The 15143-nt window shown below is 44.6% G+C and overlaps 1 protein-coding gene across 1 annotated transcript in view; it reads right to left on the bottom strand.

The window, feature by feature from the left end:
* Positions 1-15143, bottom strand: part of RTEL1 (regulator of telomere elongation helicase 1) — a 177222-nt gene that overhangs the window by 105913 nt on the left and 56166 nt on the right. The window contains exons 12-13 of the mRNA XM_081323881.1: positions 8227-8305; positions 2878-2975 (exon numbers count right to left, since the gene is read on the bottom strand). Of these exons, the coding sequence (XP_081180007.1) occupies positions 2878-2975; positions 8227-8305 (177 nt within the window). The remainder of the gene's footprint in view (positions 1-2877; positions 2976-8226; positions 8306-15143) is intronic.

The raw sequence follows: 15143 nt of genomic DNA, 5'->3' as shown, positions 1-15143 counted from the left end.
TGTTTGACGGTGCTACACGCAGTTCAATGTGGGCTACTTCCAAGGCATCTCTGAAAAGGTCTCTGAATTTTTAAGAACTTTCCCAGTACATGGGAAGTTCAGCCCTAGTTGAAGGCATTTGAGGAATCTGGTCAGGAAATATCTCTGAAGTGAGGACCCAGGGGTCATGGGTTATCTTTGTTGTTGTTAGTTGCAAAGTTGTGTCCGACCATCGCGACCCCATGGACAATGTTCCTCCAGGCCTTCCTGTCCTCTACCATCTTCTGGAGTCCATTTAGGCTCACACCTACTGCTTCAGTGACTCCATCCAGCCACCTCATTCTCTGTCGTCCCCTTCTTCTCTTGCCCTCCATCTTCCCCAGCATGAGGCTCTTCTCCAGTGAGTCCTTCCTTCTCATTAGGTGGCCAAAGTATTTGAGTTTCCGCTTCAGGATCTGGCCTTCTAAAGAGCAGTCAGGGTTGATCTCCTCTAGGACCGACCGGTTTGATCGCCTTGCAGTCCAAGGGACTCGCAGGAGTCTTCTCCAGCACCATAGTTCAAAGGCCTCAATTCTTTGGCGCTCAGCCTTTTTTATGGTCCAACTTTCACTGCCATACGTTGCAACTGGGAAGACCGTAGCCTTGACTATACGCACTTTTGTCGACAGGGTGATGTCTCTGCTTTTTAGTGTGCTGTCTAGATTTGTCATGGCTTTCCTCCCCAGGAGCAAGTGTCTTTTAATTTCTTGGCTGCAGTCCCCGTCTGCAATGATCTTGGAGCCCAGGAAAATAAAATCTGTCACTACCTCCATTTCTTCCCCATCTATTTGCCAGGAATTGAGAGGGCCGGATGCCATGATCTTGGTTTTCTTAATGTTTAGTTTCAACCCAACTTTTGCACATTCCTTCTTCACCCGCAACAAGAGGCTCTTTAGTTCCTCTTCACTTTCTGCCATTAGAGTGGTATCATCTGCGTAGAGCAACGGTAGAGGCTCTAACTTCTTACGATCCTCTAGTGATGGAGCACCCAAAACATCTGGAGGAAAGGCATTCCACTGACTGTTTTTACTGTCAGGAAATTTCTCCTTAGTTCTAGGTCACTTCTCTCCTTGATCAATTTCCATCTATTGCTTCTTATTCCACTCTCGAGTGCTTTGGAGAATAGCTTGACTCCCTCTTCTTTGGGGCAGCCCCTGAGAGATTGGAAGATTGCTATCATGTCACCCCTCGTCCTTCTCTTCATTAAACTAGACAGATCCAATTCCAGCAACCGTTTTGTATGTTTTAGCCTCCAGTCCCCTGATCATCTTTGTTGCTCCTTTGAACTCTTTTTTGTATTATTCAGTCAGCTGCTATACCCTACTGAGGCACGTGAAAATTTACATGGAAAATGTAAAGAAGATTTCAATGCACACTGTGAGACTAGGGTGAAGCGCCGGGAATGTTGTCTAAAGGATCCCTTTGTGAGCTATTATTTCCTGCCCTTATTTTTATAAACAACTCAAGGTGGCAAACATGCTTAATACTCCTTCCTCCTATGTTCCCCACAATAAACCTGTGAGGTGGGGTGGGCCGAGAGTGAGCGATTGGCTCAAAGTCACCCAGCCGGCTTTCACGTCTAAGGCAGAACTAGAACTCATTGCCTCCTGGTGATTGGCCCAGAGTCACCCAGCTGGCTTTTATGCTTAAGGTGGGACTAGAACTCCCAGCTTCTTGTTGCTTGGCCCAGAGTCAATTTTTTGTGCCCAAGGCAAAACTAGAACTCGTGGAAAGAAAGTGGGAAAAAATGTCACCTGAACCAGGCAAACAAACTTGGGCCTGATCACCTGGGAAACCTTTTCCCCAAATCCCATTAACAGCTACCAAATTTGTCAGTCAACAAGGCAAGAGTTGCTGCCAGTCTTGTGAATGAACAAAGCAAGGTTTTTTTTGGAGTGGGGGGGGGGGGAATAAAAGGGGTCCAGAAGCCCACCCACTCTTTGAGTTCTCTTTGGATCCAGACTGGGTGGCTTCTGTTCCTCTGATTAGTGTCTGGCAGCCTAGTTGAGGCAGGAGAAGAAGCAACGGATGGAAACTCATCAAGGAGAGAAGCAACCTAGAACTAAGGAGACAATTCCTGACAGTGAGAACAATTAACCAGTGGAACTACCTGCCTCCAGAAGCGGTGAATGTTCCAACACTGGAAGTTTTTAAGAAGACACTGGACAGCTATTTGTCTGAAATGGTATAGGTTTCCTGCCTGAGCAGGGGGTTGGACTAGATGACCTCCAAGGTACCTCCCATTTTTTATTATTATTACTATTATTATATTTTGTTGTTGTTATTAAATGCCCATTCAAAGTTAGAATGGCACTGAAACTGATGACCAGTTCTCACACCTTTGACCACGACAGCATTCCCTACAGTCTCGTGATCAAACGTCTGGTGCTTGGCAACCGGCGTGTATTTAAAATGGGTGAGGCATCCCAGGATTCTGGGATTGTCATTTGCAATCTTCTGAAGCAGCTTCTGACAAGCAAAAGTCAAAGGGGGAGAGAAGCCCGAATCATGTGCTTCACTTATCAACTGTATGGAGTCGCCTAACCACCATGGCAAAAAAATGTCACAAAATGGAGCATGGCTCCCTTGACAGTTGTCTCGCTTAACAACTGAAACGTTGGGCTTGATGTGATTGTAAGTCGAAGACTATCTGTAATAAACTATTAAGCCAGCTACTCCCACCCATCCACCCGGACGGCTTCTTCTTCTTCTTCTTTTTTTTTTTTGCTGAGCTGACCAGAACAGATGAGGCAAAATTATTACCTTTCACAATCCCTATATTAAATTTTTCCCAAACTTTTCCACCCTCCTCGAGATATTTTTCCCCCCGTCTCCTTAAAAGTGAGGTCTTATACTTACGGCCAGCTAAATACTGCACAATCTGTTCCAGTGATTCACGGAGAGAATTCTGAGTTTCGTACGTGATTTGAGCCTTTGCGAACAAGTCAAATATGTAGCTAGAGATTCAAGCAGAAACATACTGTTAAGGAGGTATTTTTAGTACATCCTGAAAGGAAGCAGCAGCCTTCCCATCTCTGTAGGATGAAAAGCATGCTGTTATTCCTCACTTACCAAATCTGATTTTCTTTTTTTTTTCTTTTTTTTTTAACTTGCCACAAATCTTCACTACACCACCCACACTTGACATTGGATTCAAAAAGAGGGGGGGGGAGGGAAAGGAGAGACGAAACAGTAGATTTTACAGCTCAATGCCTCATTGGAAGTATACAGTCAGCAGAAAGCACAGCCTCATTCTGCAACGGCTTATTCCAAGTTTCCCTGCAGAGATGAACACTGCATCTCGTTTCAAAACGAACTATTCTGGAATAGTCTGATTTAAGGAGAGGGAAGTCAGTGTATTTACACACAAATGTTTCGGCCCATCTTAAAGCACAGGTTGTTGTGAGGGTGACATGTGGAGAAGAGCAGCCAAAGCCTGGAGTTGCTGAAGGGAAAGCAGATATGATTATGGTTCTGGCAGAACCAGCTCACTACAAACCCCATCTGCCGAGGAATTTTGGCTGGCGAGGTCTGGAAGACCCTTTTCTACCAGGGCTTCGTCTTGCCGCCAGAGGCGAGAGCCACCCCCGCCATCTTAATCCTCAGGAAGGGCCTTAAAACCCAACGATGTTAGATAGATAGGTAAGATAGAGAAGAGATAGAGATGATAGATAAAGAGTAGAGAGATAAGATAGATAATAGAGAAGCTAGATAGATAAGAGAAGCTAGATAAGATAGATAAGAGAAGATAGATAGGTAGATAAGATAGGTAGATAAGATAGTTAACATAGGTAGATAAGATAGATAGATAAGGTAGATAAGAGATAAGTAGATAAGATAGATAAGAGATAAGGTAGATAAGATAGATAATCTATCTATCTATCTATCTATCTATCTATCTATCTATCTATCTATCTATCCATCCATCCATCCATCTATCTATCTAGAGACAGACACACAGACAGACAAGATAGTTTTTTAACTGTGGGCACAATGGCACACATTAAAAATGAAATTTAGTTGCCTGCCCTCAAAGTGTTACTTAGTTGGGTAAACAAAAGTCTGCAAGAAAACAACCAAGCCCCCATAATTTTAATCCTTTTCTTATATTCATAGCCGCTCTTGTCTCTCTATTTTTATTACATCGCAAGCAGCCCAGTCTCCTCCAATCACGAGGCGGCCTATAAATGTAGTAAATAAATAAAGAGCTCTCTTGCATTATCTCCGTTGTTTCCCCCAATGCCGAGGAAAGCAGGCTCCGACTTTGCACAAAGACTTTTAATTATTAAATGTGCTTAGCGAGAGATCTAAGAAACGCAGCCTGCCAGCCAGCCTCCCTTCCAGGGCGCTGAAAGTGGGAGGATGAGGACCCAGAAGGGACCTTTGAAGCTTTCTTTTATACGGGAGGGGAGAGTCAAAACGAGCACCTTGAAGCCTCACGTGTGCCTGAAGAGCTCGGTTTTAACTAGGATGGCAGACCTGCTCATTAGCAGGCGTTCCCCAAAAGAGGAACAGGTGCCACTTGAGACCCACTGCCCGGAGCTGCTCAGAGCTACACCTGGTCTTCAGCCTGGTGTGTGTGAGCTGGCAAGGGGTGTACTTCTGCTTTACAAGCCTCTTAAGCTCTTTGCAAGATGTCGTTTTGTGGCTGTTCCTTTACCCTGCGTTCTCCGATTTCTCTTAGACCAGGGCTTTTCAACTTTTTCACCCACTGCACCACTTTTAGGATACGGCGACATCCGAGCACCACCAGTCGCCTAGCAAGGTGTCAAAAACTTGATGACCAAAAAAAAAAAAGTGATGAAGTACAGGTAGTCCTCGACTTACGACAGTTCGCTTAGGGACTGTTCGAAGTTACAATGGCACTGAAAAAAGCGCCCCCCAAGCCACAGCCGAACAAGACACCTGTCTGCCCGCCTGGCGGCGCTCTTCCTCCTATCCGAGGTTTTCATTGTTGTGAGCATTTTTGTTGAGGATTGGCAGCGGGGGGGGGGGGGTGTTGGTGTTTGGTTTTTATTCCCCTCATCTGCTGGGTGGTCGCAGCAGGTTTTGGTCACTTCACATGACCCTGGGACACTGTGACCGTCATAAATATGAATCAGTTGCCGAGCATCTGAATGCAAATCACAAGACCGGGAGATGCTGCAACGTTCCAGCTGATCGGCGCTTCTTCTGGGCTCAGAAGCACCAGGATCAGTGCCGAGCTCCAGCTGGAGCCTGGCGCTGATCCTGGCGCTTCCGCTGAGCCCTGACAGCCCTGCAGCTCCAGCCGTCTCTCGCTCAGGCTTGTGCGGTGCTGCCACCGGTTCAACTCATTCCCCTCCGCTACCACTTTCCTAGGATGCTCGCGTACCACCTGCCAGGTGCCAGTGTACCCCAGGTGGTACCCGTACCACTGGTTGAAAAGCCCTTAGACCTTAGCATCAGAGCTAGGTAGTCCTAGGGGGCAGTCTCTCCTCCCCTCAGGGCTTCCATGTCAAACTCTAGATCACATCACGATTGGCTGTAAGCTGAGGCCATACAGGTAGTCCTCGACTTACAACAGTTCGTTTAGCGACCAAAGTGATAACGGCACTGAAAAAGAGAGGCTTATGACGGTTTTTCAGTTGCAACCTTTCCAGCATCCCCACGATCACGTGATCAAAATTCAGACGCTTGGCAACTGGTTCATATTTATGATGGAATTGCAGTGTCCCAAGATCGTGTGATCTCCTTTTGCGACCTTCTGACAAGCCAAGTCAATGGGGGAACCTGGTTCACTTAACAACCTGGGTGACCAACTTATGAACTGCAGTGATTCACTTAACAACCGGGGCAAGAAAAGTCCTAAAATGGGGCTAAACTCACTTAACAAATGTCTCACTTAACAACATAAATTTTGGGCTGAATTGTATATCTCTATATAGTCCTCTACTTAGGACAGGCGTCTTCAAACTTGGCCCTTTTATGACTTGTGGACTTCAACTCCCAGAATTCCTGGCTGAGGAATTCTGGGAGTTGAAGTCCAGAAGTCATAAAAGGGCCAAGTTTGAAGACCCCTGACTTAGGACCACAACTGAGGTAAAATTTCTGTTGCTAATTAATACAGTTGTTAAGTGAGTTTTGCCTCCTATTACGACTTTTTTTTACCACAGTCAAGTGAATCATCGCAGTTGTATAATCTGGCTTCCCCCTTGAGTGTGATTGTCAGACGGTCGCAAAAGGGGATTCCAGGACACTGCAACCGTCATAAATATGAACCGGCTGCCAAGCATCTGAATTTTGATCATGTGACCGTGCGAGTGCTGCAACGGTCGTAAGTGCGAAAAACGGTCACAAGTCACTTTTTCCAGTGCTGTTGTAATTTCAAATGGTCACTAAATGAACTGTTATAAGTCAAAGTCTACCTATATGTCGCTATGTTGAGGCAGTGAGATCTGGAAAAAAAAAAGAAATTTACAAAGCAAAGGATGCAAGTTCGTTTGCTAAGACCTTCTAGACTTCTATAGAGAAAATTTTCTGCAGAGGAAAAAAACCCCAAATGTGATTGCAAAGAACAGTGTAAACCAGGGGTGTCAAACTCAATTTCAGCATTGCGGTTGCCCTCAGGGGGCCGGGTGGGTATGGTCAGGGTGGGCGTGGCCTACTGGGTGGGCGTGGCTAGAGTGCGTATGGCCTACTGGGTGGGCGTGGCCAGCTCTACATCGTTGGCATCAAGGGTGCCTATGGGGGCCTGAGCAGGAGTGGGACAGATCTGAGGGTCTCTGGCAGAAGGAGGGTCTCTGGGCCAGGGCCAAGGCAGCGGGGGCTGTTCCCTCACTGTTTCCAGGATGGCTTTGCGGGCCGCATGAAACCACTTCGCGGGCCGGATCTGGCCCCCGGGCCTTGTGTTTGACATGTCTGGTGTAAACGGTCAACAAAATGGCAAATGCTGTTCGACTTAACTAAGTGGTGTGCCTTAGGGCGGTGGTGGCGAACCGATGGCATGCGTGCCAGAGGTGGCACTCAGAGCTCTCTCTGTGGGCACGCATGCCCTCGCCCCACCCCTGCCTCCCCCAGAGGCCCCCTTTTCACCAGCAGCCCCGCAGAGGAGAGTCACCCCCAAGCGTGGCCCACGTGGACCAGCGCAACCAAGGACATGGCAGCCAGGCAGCGGGGACAAGACTCCGCCCTCGCGCCCCGTCACGCGCAGTTGATGCTGCGGGGTGCGGGTGGAGGGCATGGCTGCCTTGGCGCTGCTGGGCTGCCTAGGAGATATGTGGCGGGCCATGGAGTTGGTGAGTGGCCCTGCAGGCAGGCAGGGTGGGGGCGGTTTTGGGGCACTCAGTCTCTAAAACAGGGGTGTCAAACTGCCGGCCCACGGGCCGGAGGCATCCTAGCAAAACTGTGCCCACCCCATTGCCGGCAATGGCAAAAAAAGTTGCGATACATCGCAACACGTCGCGTGACTTTGCGAGTTTGACACCCTTGCTCTGAAAGGTTCGCCATCACTGCCTTGGGGCAACATCTCCAAAATTCATATACAGTAGAGGTAGCTCTCACTTATGACCCTTCACTTTTTGTTTCTTAAAGTTTTATCCCACTTTTTTTTTAACACACTACTCAAGGTGACAAACCTACTGATAGTCCTTCCTCTTTTTAACTTCCCCATAACAACAACCCTATGAGATGAGTTGGGCTGCGAGACAGTGGTCGTTAAGACGGGACTAGAACTCACCGTCTCCCGGTTTAGCGACTATTTGAACTTAGGTCGCTGAAAAAAGGGACTTGTGATCCCTCCTTACACTTACGATGTTTGCAGTGCTCTGGGGTCATGTGATTTGCCAGCCAGCTTCTCTCCTTGTAAGAGAGACGAGCAGTGTAACGTTTACTAAAACTAGCCAACAAACAAACATATGTACATGCAACCAAAGTCAATGGGGAAGCTGGCAGGGAAGGTTGCAAATTGTAATCACATGGTCTCTTGCTTCACCACCGTGTTCGTTCCCTTAATGACCGCAGGAAAAAAAAAAAAAGGTCGTAAACTCAGGTCCGGTCGTATGATGCCCCGCTTAATGACCACCCTGTTTAACGAGGAATTTTCCAGTCCCAATTGTGATTGGAACAGGCTGGCCAAAAGAGAAGCATGCAAAAGTAACGATTACAGTAACGCCAAGTTGGAAGAGATGGTGTGTGTGGTTTTTTAAAACAAAAAGAAAAAAGAAAAAGGAAAAAAAGATTGGAATATACCTTCCTTCTTTCGTGAGTCCATTTTGACCCGATGGGAGTTTTACATCGTCAATAGCGCTTTCGAGCTGCAGGAGAATCCCTTTACGGCATATATAAAGAAAAAAGGGGGTAAAAATTTTAAGGTAGTTTACAAATGGATGCTCCCCTTGAGGGGGCAACCCACTCTTCTTTCCCCTCAGGCCAGGCTGGGATGACTCCCCCGGGGCGCTTCCTCAAATGCTAGATCAGGGGAGAATGGGGCAGTCCTGGACTGGCAGCCGAGGGCTACGAGCCAGGAGTGGAGAAGCCTAGCACGGGGCAGCAACCAGACTCGCAGCCGGCTGAGCTAAAGACAGAAGAGGCACAGCTGCAGTTGGGAAGCCCGGAGGCTTCGGGTGGAGAGGGCACACGACTGCCGCTGGTCAGTAGAGGTGAAGAATTGTCTCCTCCTCCAAATCGGAGAGCAGGTAGGGCGGAGAGGAGGCAGGCGCAACAAAGGTCAGCCAGGCTACTTGTGAGGAGGCAGCCTCGCCCTCTTGATGGAGCTGCACCAGGAAGCAGTTATTTAGCTCAGCATAGGGGGGTTGCTGGAGAAGACACCTGCGAGTCCCTTGGACTGCAAGGCGTTCAAACCGGTCAGTCCTAGAGGAGATCAGCCCTGACTGCTCTTTAGAAGGCCAGATCCTGAAGCTAAAACTCAAATCCTTTGGCCACCTAAGGAGAAGGAAGGACTAATGCTGGGAAAGGTGGAGGGTAAGAGAAGAAGGGGACGACAGAGAATGAGGTGGCTGGATGGAGTCACTGAAGCAGGAGGCGTGAGCCTAAACGGACTCCAGAAGATGGTAGAGGACAGGAAGGCCTGGAGGAACGTGGTCCATGGGGTCGCGACGGGTCGGACACGACTTCGCAACTAACAACAACAAGGGGAGGGACTTCCGGTGGCTCCGCGGCGACGGAGACAGCCTTCCCGGGCTGCCCGCGGCTCAGCTGTGTGTTTTTTCGCCCGAAACAGCGCCGATCAGCTGTTCGGGCGAATTTGAAGCCCCCTCCTCGGGAGAAGAGGAGGGGGTGAGGCCCCAGGTAGGGGTAGAGTTCTCCGGGGCCGCCTGAGCTTGGAGCTTGGGCGGCTGAAGGATTGAACTCCCCCGAAGCCTGGGTTGCTCCCAGCTGGCCGGCGTCTCTGCTCCAGACTTCTTGGAGCAGAGCCAGGCGTCTGCGACCACCCCTGCCTGAAGAAAGGACTATGGATTAAAAGGAGCAGGCAGAGCGGTACAAGAGGAAAAGGTGAAGAGGATTATTTTATTTTACTCTCGAGCTTGATGGATTTTTTAAACTTTAAGTGAAAGTGCGTCATAAGTGAAAGTTAAAGATGGCGGCTAAACCTCCCCCTAAAACTCTTCGGAGTGGTGGATCTTCTCCGGTGCAACAATCATCATTACAGGCGTTGCACCCTCCTGATGTATTGACACCGAAGGACTTACGAGATGCTCTGGATAAACTTTTGGAATCAATTAATCAATCAATGGGTGATAAATTTGCACAGATGGAGGAGAAATTGGAGAAACTGGAGGAGAGAATAGAAGAGAGGATGGAACAGAAGTACAGCGTGATGAAGGTAGACATTTTGTCTTCAGTGCATAAAGTGGCGGAATGTGTGGATGATTTGGATGAAAAAGTGGATGATTTGACTCAAAAGAATGCCATATTAGAAGCAAAAGTACGGGAGAATGAAGATTTAAGAGACAAAATGGAAAGGGAATTAAGTCTTGCTCAATATTACCAGATGCAGTTTGCTGTTAGAATCAGAGGCTTAAAAGAGAATGTTAAGGAAGATTTAAAGCAGCTGGTTTCTGAGGCTCTCGAAGTGGTATTGAATCAGCCAGCATCTGAAATAAGACAAGCTATGGATAAAGTGTTCCGTGTGAATTCATGGATTGCTAGACAGAGAAAGTTGCCTAGAGATGTGGTGGTCTACTTTGCAAAAAGAGAAATTAGAGATGAAGTTATACAAGCTGCCTATGATGCTAAAGTTGTGATTGCTGAGCAAGAAGTCTTGGTTTTAAAAGAAATTCCTCCAAAGATTTTAAGGAAAAGGAAAGACTTCACATTTCTTGTGCATGAGCTTAAACAACGAGATATAAGGTTCAGATGGGAGGTTCCAGAGGGGTTGATGGTGATGCATGAAGGCAAAAGGTACCGGCTGATTACTGTGAAGCAAGCGCGTGATTTCTATAATAACGTTTTAAAAGCAACCCCATTAACACTTCTGGAAGCAGCAAAGGGACCTGGAGAGGGAGAACATCAAGAGGCTGAAGCAGAGGAAAATGGTGCTGGAGGAGATCAAGCTATAACTTCTTTGGATGATCTTAGAGAGCAAAGGGTAACGCGTGCTGCTTTAAAACGAGCAAAGAAAATAAAAGAACAAGACCAGCAAAAGTCTTCGGAATCTTCACAACGTACTCATAGCCAAGCAGTGGGAGGAGCACGGCCTAAAGAAGATAGTCCTGTCAAAGCAGTGCTTCAAGAGCTTTGGGAGGATATGCATGGCAACTAAATTTTTGACTTGGAACGTTAATGGACTAAATTCACCACAGAAGAGAAAGAAAGTTTTTCAATATTTAAAACAATTCAAGATAGATGTTATATGTTTGCAAGAAACGCATATTAGGGCTATGGACCAAAAGTTTTTATTGAACTCAAGACTGGGTACGCATTTTGTTGCCTCTGCAATGAATAAGAAAAATGGGGTGGTTGTTTATATTAAAAGTGCTATAACAGCGGACTTAATTGAAGCAGACAAGCATGGAAGATATGTACTGATAGACTTGTTGCTAGAAGGCAAAAAGACGCTTTTAGTTGGACTGTATGCCCCTAATCAACAACAACAACAGGCTGACTTTTTTAGTTTACTTCAAACAAAGCTTACCCAGTTGGATTATAAATCTTTTATTTTTATGGGGGACTGGAATGGTGTTTTGGATGTACAGATGGATAAGGCTGGAGCTTTTAAGTGCATTCCAAGTCATGCTAGACTGCCTAAATCTTTTTTTGAAATGAAGGATGACTTGGAATTGCGAGATATTTGGCGTGAGAGACACTTGCAGGAAAAGGATTATACTTTTTATTCTGATAGACATCAATCTTTTTCGAGGATTGATTTCATCTTGGTGACTAATGACTTTTTTTTGAGGACTAAAAAGGTGAAGATTTGTGCAAGAACTATCTCTGATCATAGTCCAGTCTGGTTAGAGATTGATAAGGAGAAAAGAGATAGGCGCTCGTGGCGCGTAAATGAGAATTTGTTTAGAAATCAGAGAAATGTGGAAGAATGCAAACAGCGGATGAAGGATTTTTTTGAAACTAATATGAACAAAGGTACCTCTATGGATATGGTCTGGGATGCTAGCAAGGCCTACATGAGAGGGGTGTTGATATATATGAATAATAAACATAGACGTGCTGTGGAAGCTAGGAGGAAAGAATTGGAGAATGAAATAAAGGAAAAAGAAAAGGCTTTGATTTTGAACTCAGAGGATGTGAAGATTAAGGAGGCTATTAAATTGTTAAGAGGACAATTTGATAAATTAATGGCTGACCAAGTGGCAACCAATTTGCGGTTTGCCAGGCATAATACTTTTTGCAACGCTAATAAACCAGGTAGATGGTTAGCTTACAGATTGAGGAAAAAACAAAGAGCTTCTAATATAGACAAGATTGAGCATAAAGGAAGGGTTGTGTTTCAACAGGACCTTATTAAGGACGCTTTTGTGGATTTTTATTCTAAATTATATGCTAAGGAGAAAATTAATGAAAAAGACATTGATATATATTTGGAGAATGCTAGCATCCCGGTTCTTACGCAAGTACAAAAAGAAGGGATTAATCAATTGATTACAGAAGAAGAAATTTTTACAGCAATTAAGGAATTGAAGGTGGATAAAGCACCAGGTACGGATGGTTTGACTGCGGTCTATTACAAAAATTTACAAATAGAGATGATAAAACCGTTGAAGGAACTGTTCCAGACAATCCAGAGGGGGGGAAAGGTGCCACCGTCTTGGAGAACAGCTTTTATTTCTTTGATTCCGAAGGAAGACCAAGATGCTACTCAAGTTAAAAATTACAGACCGATATCGCTTTTAAATACAGATTACAAGATATTTGCTAAGGTTTTGGCTAATAGACTGATGAGGGTTCTGCAACAGGTGATTCATGGGGACCAAATGGGGTTTATTAGTGGTAGGCAAATGAAAAATAATGTGAGGCATATAGTTGATGTGTTAGAGTTTTTGGAAAGGAACAACCAGATATCTGTGGCGCTAATTTTCTTAGATGCTGAAAAAGCTTTTGATCAATTGAATTGGCAATTTTTGTTGAAAGTTTTAGACAAAATGGATTTTGGGGAAAATTTTTTGCAACCGATTAGGGCATTATATCAAAAACAAACTGCCCGAATTATAGTTAATAATAGCTTGACAGAAGTATGTAATATTGAGAAGGGCACAAGGCAAGGGTGTCCGCTATCGCCCTTGTTATTTGTGTTAACATTAGAGATATTATTGGTTAAAATACGGAATTCGGAAAAAATTAAGGGGATACAAATTAGAGATCAGGATTATAGATTAAGAGCATTTGCAGATGATCTGGTTGTTACAGTGACTCAGCCAGAGAACTCTGTTGTGGACCTGATGGAGATAATAACACAATACGGGAAGGTTTCTGGATTTAAAGTTAATACACAGAAAACCAAAATTTTGGCCAGAAATATGACAGTTTCGCAAAAGGCTCTTTTAGAAGGACTAACTGGATTTGAGATTGTTAAAAGGGTTAAATATTTGGGGGTGTTTTTGTCGCCCTCTAATACAAAGTTATATAAAAATAATTATGAAAAACTATGGGGGAAAATTCAAAAAGAATTGGAGAATTGGGAAAAATTGCAATTGTCTTTGTTGGGACGGATTGCAGCAGTGAAAATGAATGTCCTGCCCAAATTTTTATTTCTATTTCAAATGATACCGATTCTTAAGAAAGATTCTAATCTGGAGGAATGGCAGCGAGGTATCAATAAATTTGTGTGGGCAGGGAAAAAGCCACGAGTTAAACTTAAGATTATGCAGGATACTCGTGAGAGAGGTGGGCTTAAAATGCCCAATCTTAAATTATATTATGAAGCTGCTGCATTAGTAGGAATAAGTGATTGGATTAATTTGACACAAGAGAGATTATTAAATCTTGAGGGCCATGATTTGTTGTTTGGCTGGCATGCATATTTGTTGTATGACAAGAAGGTAGACAATGTGTTTAGAGTGCATATGTTAAGACAGGCATTGCTGAGAGTTTGGAAGAAGTACAGACATAAGTTAGATTGTAAGATACCATTGTGGGCAATTCCAAAACACGCAATAGAAAATATACATGCTGGTTTCAAACATGATGTGACTACGTACAAGGAGATCCTAAGTTTGGAAAGAAATGTCTGGTGTTTGAAATCATATAGCCTCTTGCGAGAAGAGAAGGTTGTTCAAAACTGGTTTCAATATACTCAGTTACGGGCCAGGTGGAAAGAAGATCAGAAAAATGGTTTTACAATGACTGATGAAAATCTGATAAAGCAAATTAGAAATCAGGGACCAGCACATATTAAACGGATATATCTTGCGTTGATAGAGATTGATTCAGAAACAGAACTTGTTAAGGATTGTATGATAAAATGGGCCCAAAATATCCAGGAAGTTATTACTATGGACACGTGGGAAAAGATTTGGGTGAGGAACGTAAAATTTACACAAGCTCAAAATCTAAGAGAGAATTTTTACAAAATGTTTTATAGATGGCATTTAGATCCTAAAAAGCTCGCAAGTATGTATCCGAATTATCAGCCAAAATGTTGGAGGTGCGGTGATGAAGATGCAACATATTTTCATATATGGTGGACATGTAAAAAGGTTAAGGCCTTTTGGATAAAAGTCTGGTGGAACATGCAGAAGATTTTTAAACAGAGGATAAAGTTTTGTCCGCAACTTTTTTTGTTGGGAATAATTACAGATGCTACAGTTGTGGACGCTAAGTTGATGTTGAATTTAATTACGGCAGCAAGACTCTTGATAGGTCAGTATTGGAAGAAAGAGGAATTGCCGTCTATAGAAGAGTGGACTTTAAAGGTTTCCGACCTGGCAGAGATGGCGAAGATTTCGGCCTATTTGAAAGATCACTCGCAAGAACGCTATATGATGGAATGGAGAAAATGGATCGAATTTATCCAGAATAAGTATAGGGTTAAAAAGTTTTATGTAGCATTTGAATAAGTCTTCTTTCTTTTTTCTTTTTTTTTCTTTTAGTTTTTTTTTTATATATATATTTAATATTATTAAGGCTTGTTTTATCCTATATAAGTTAGAGAGTGATGGATTTTAGAGTTTATAGTTGTTAGTATATGATTGTTTATGATTGCTTTTTTTATATATACCTTGTATTTAGCTCTGGGAAGTCGGGGGGGGGAGGGGGGAGGGGGGAGAGGTAGGGGGGGAGGGTGAAGGGAGGGGGAGGGGGGGGTTTTTAAAGGAAAATTGTATGTTAAAACTTTTCAATAAAAAAAAAAACAACAAGGGGAGTGAAGCAATGCCAAGAACAAGGTGTCCATTTCATTGCTGTGTGTTCTTGCTTTGAACTTTGGATTGCACAACTGTGGACTTGCCTTTGCCTCGGGTCTTGCCTTTGCTTTGGGGATTGGCCTTTGCCTAATCGACTTGCCAGCACTGTGGGCTGGTGCTGGCATAAGGAATTGCTGGGGAATGCTAATTCAGGCTTGGAAGCCTCAATAAAGACTCCTAACGCCCATGGTGGGTGTTTGGGTGTGTGTGTGAGCGGGACAGCACACAGGAAGATACTCCCTGCTCCTCGGCAAGCCAGGGACCTCATCTGCTTAGAGTAGTGCATAG

This window comes from Vipera berus, assembly GCF_964194415.1.
Source record: "Vipera berus genome assembly, chromosome: 3".
NCBI classification, from domain to species: Eukaryota; Metazoa; Chordata; class Lepidosauria; order Squamata; family Viperidae; genus Vipera; species Vipera berus.
Note: the sequence above shows the minus strand (reverse complement) of the source record. Positions and strands in the feature narration are given on the sequence as shown.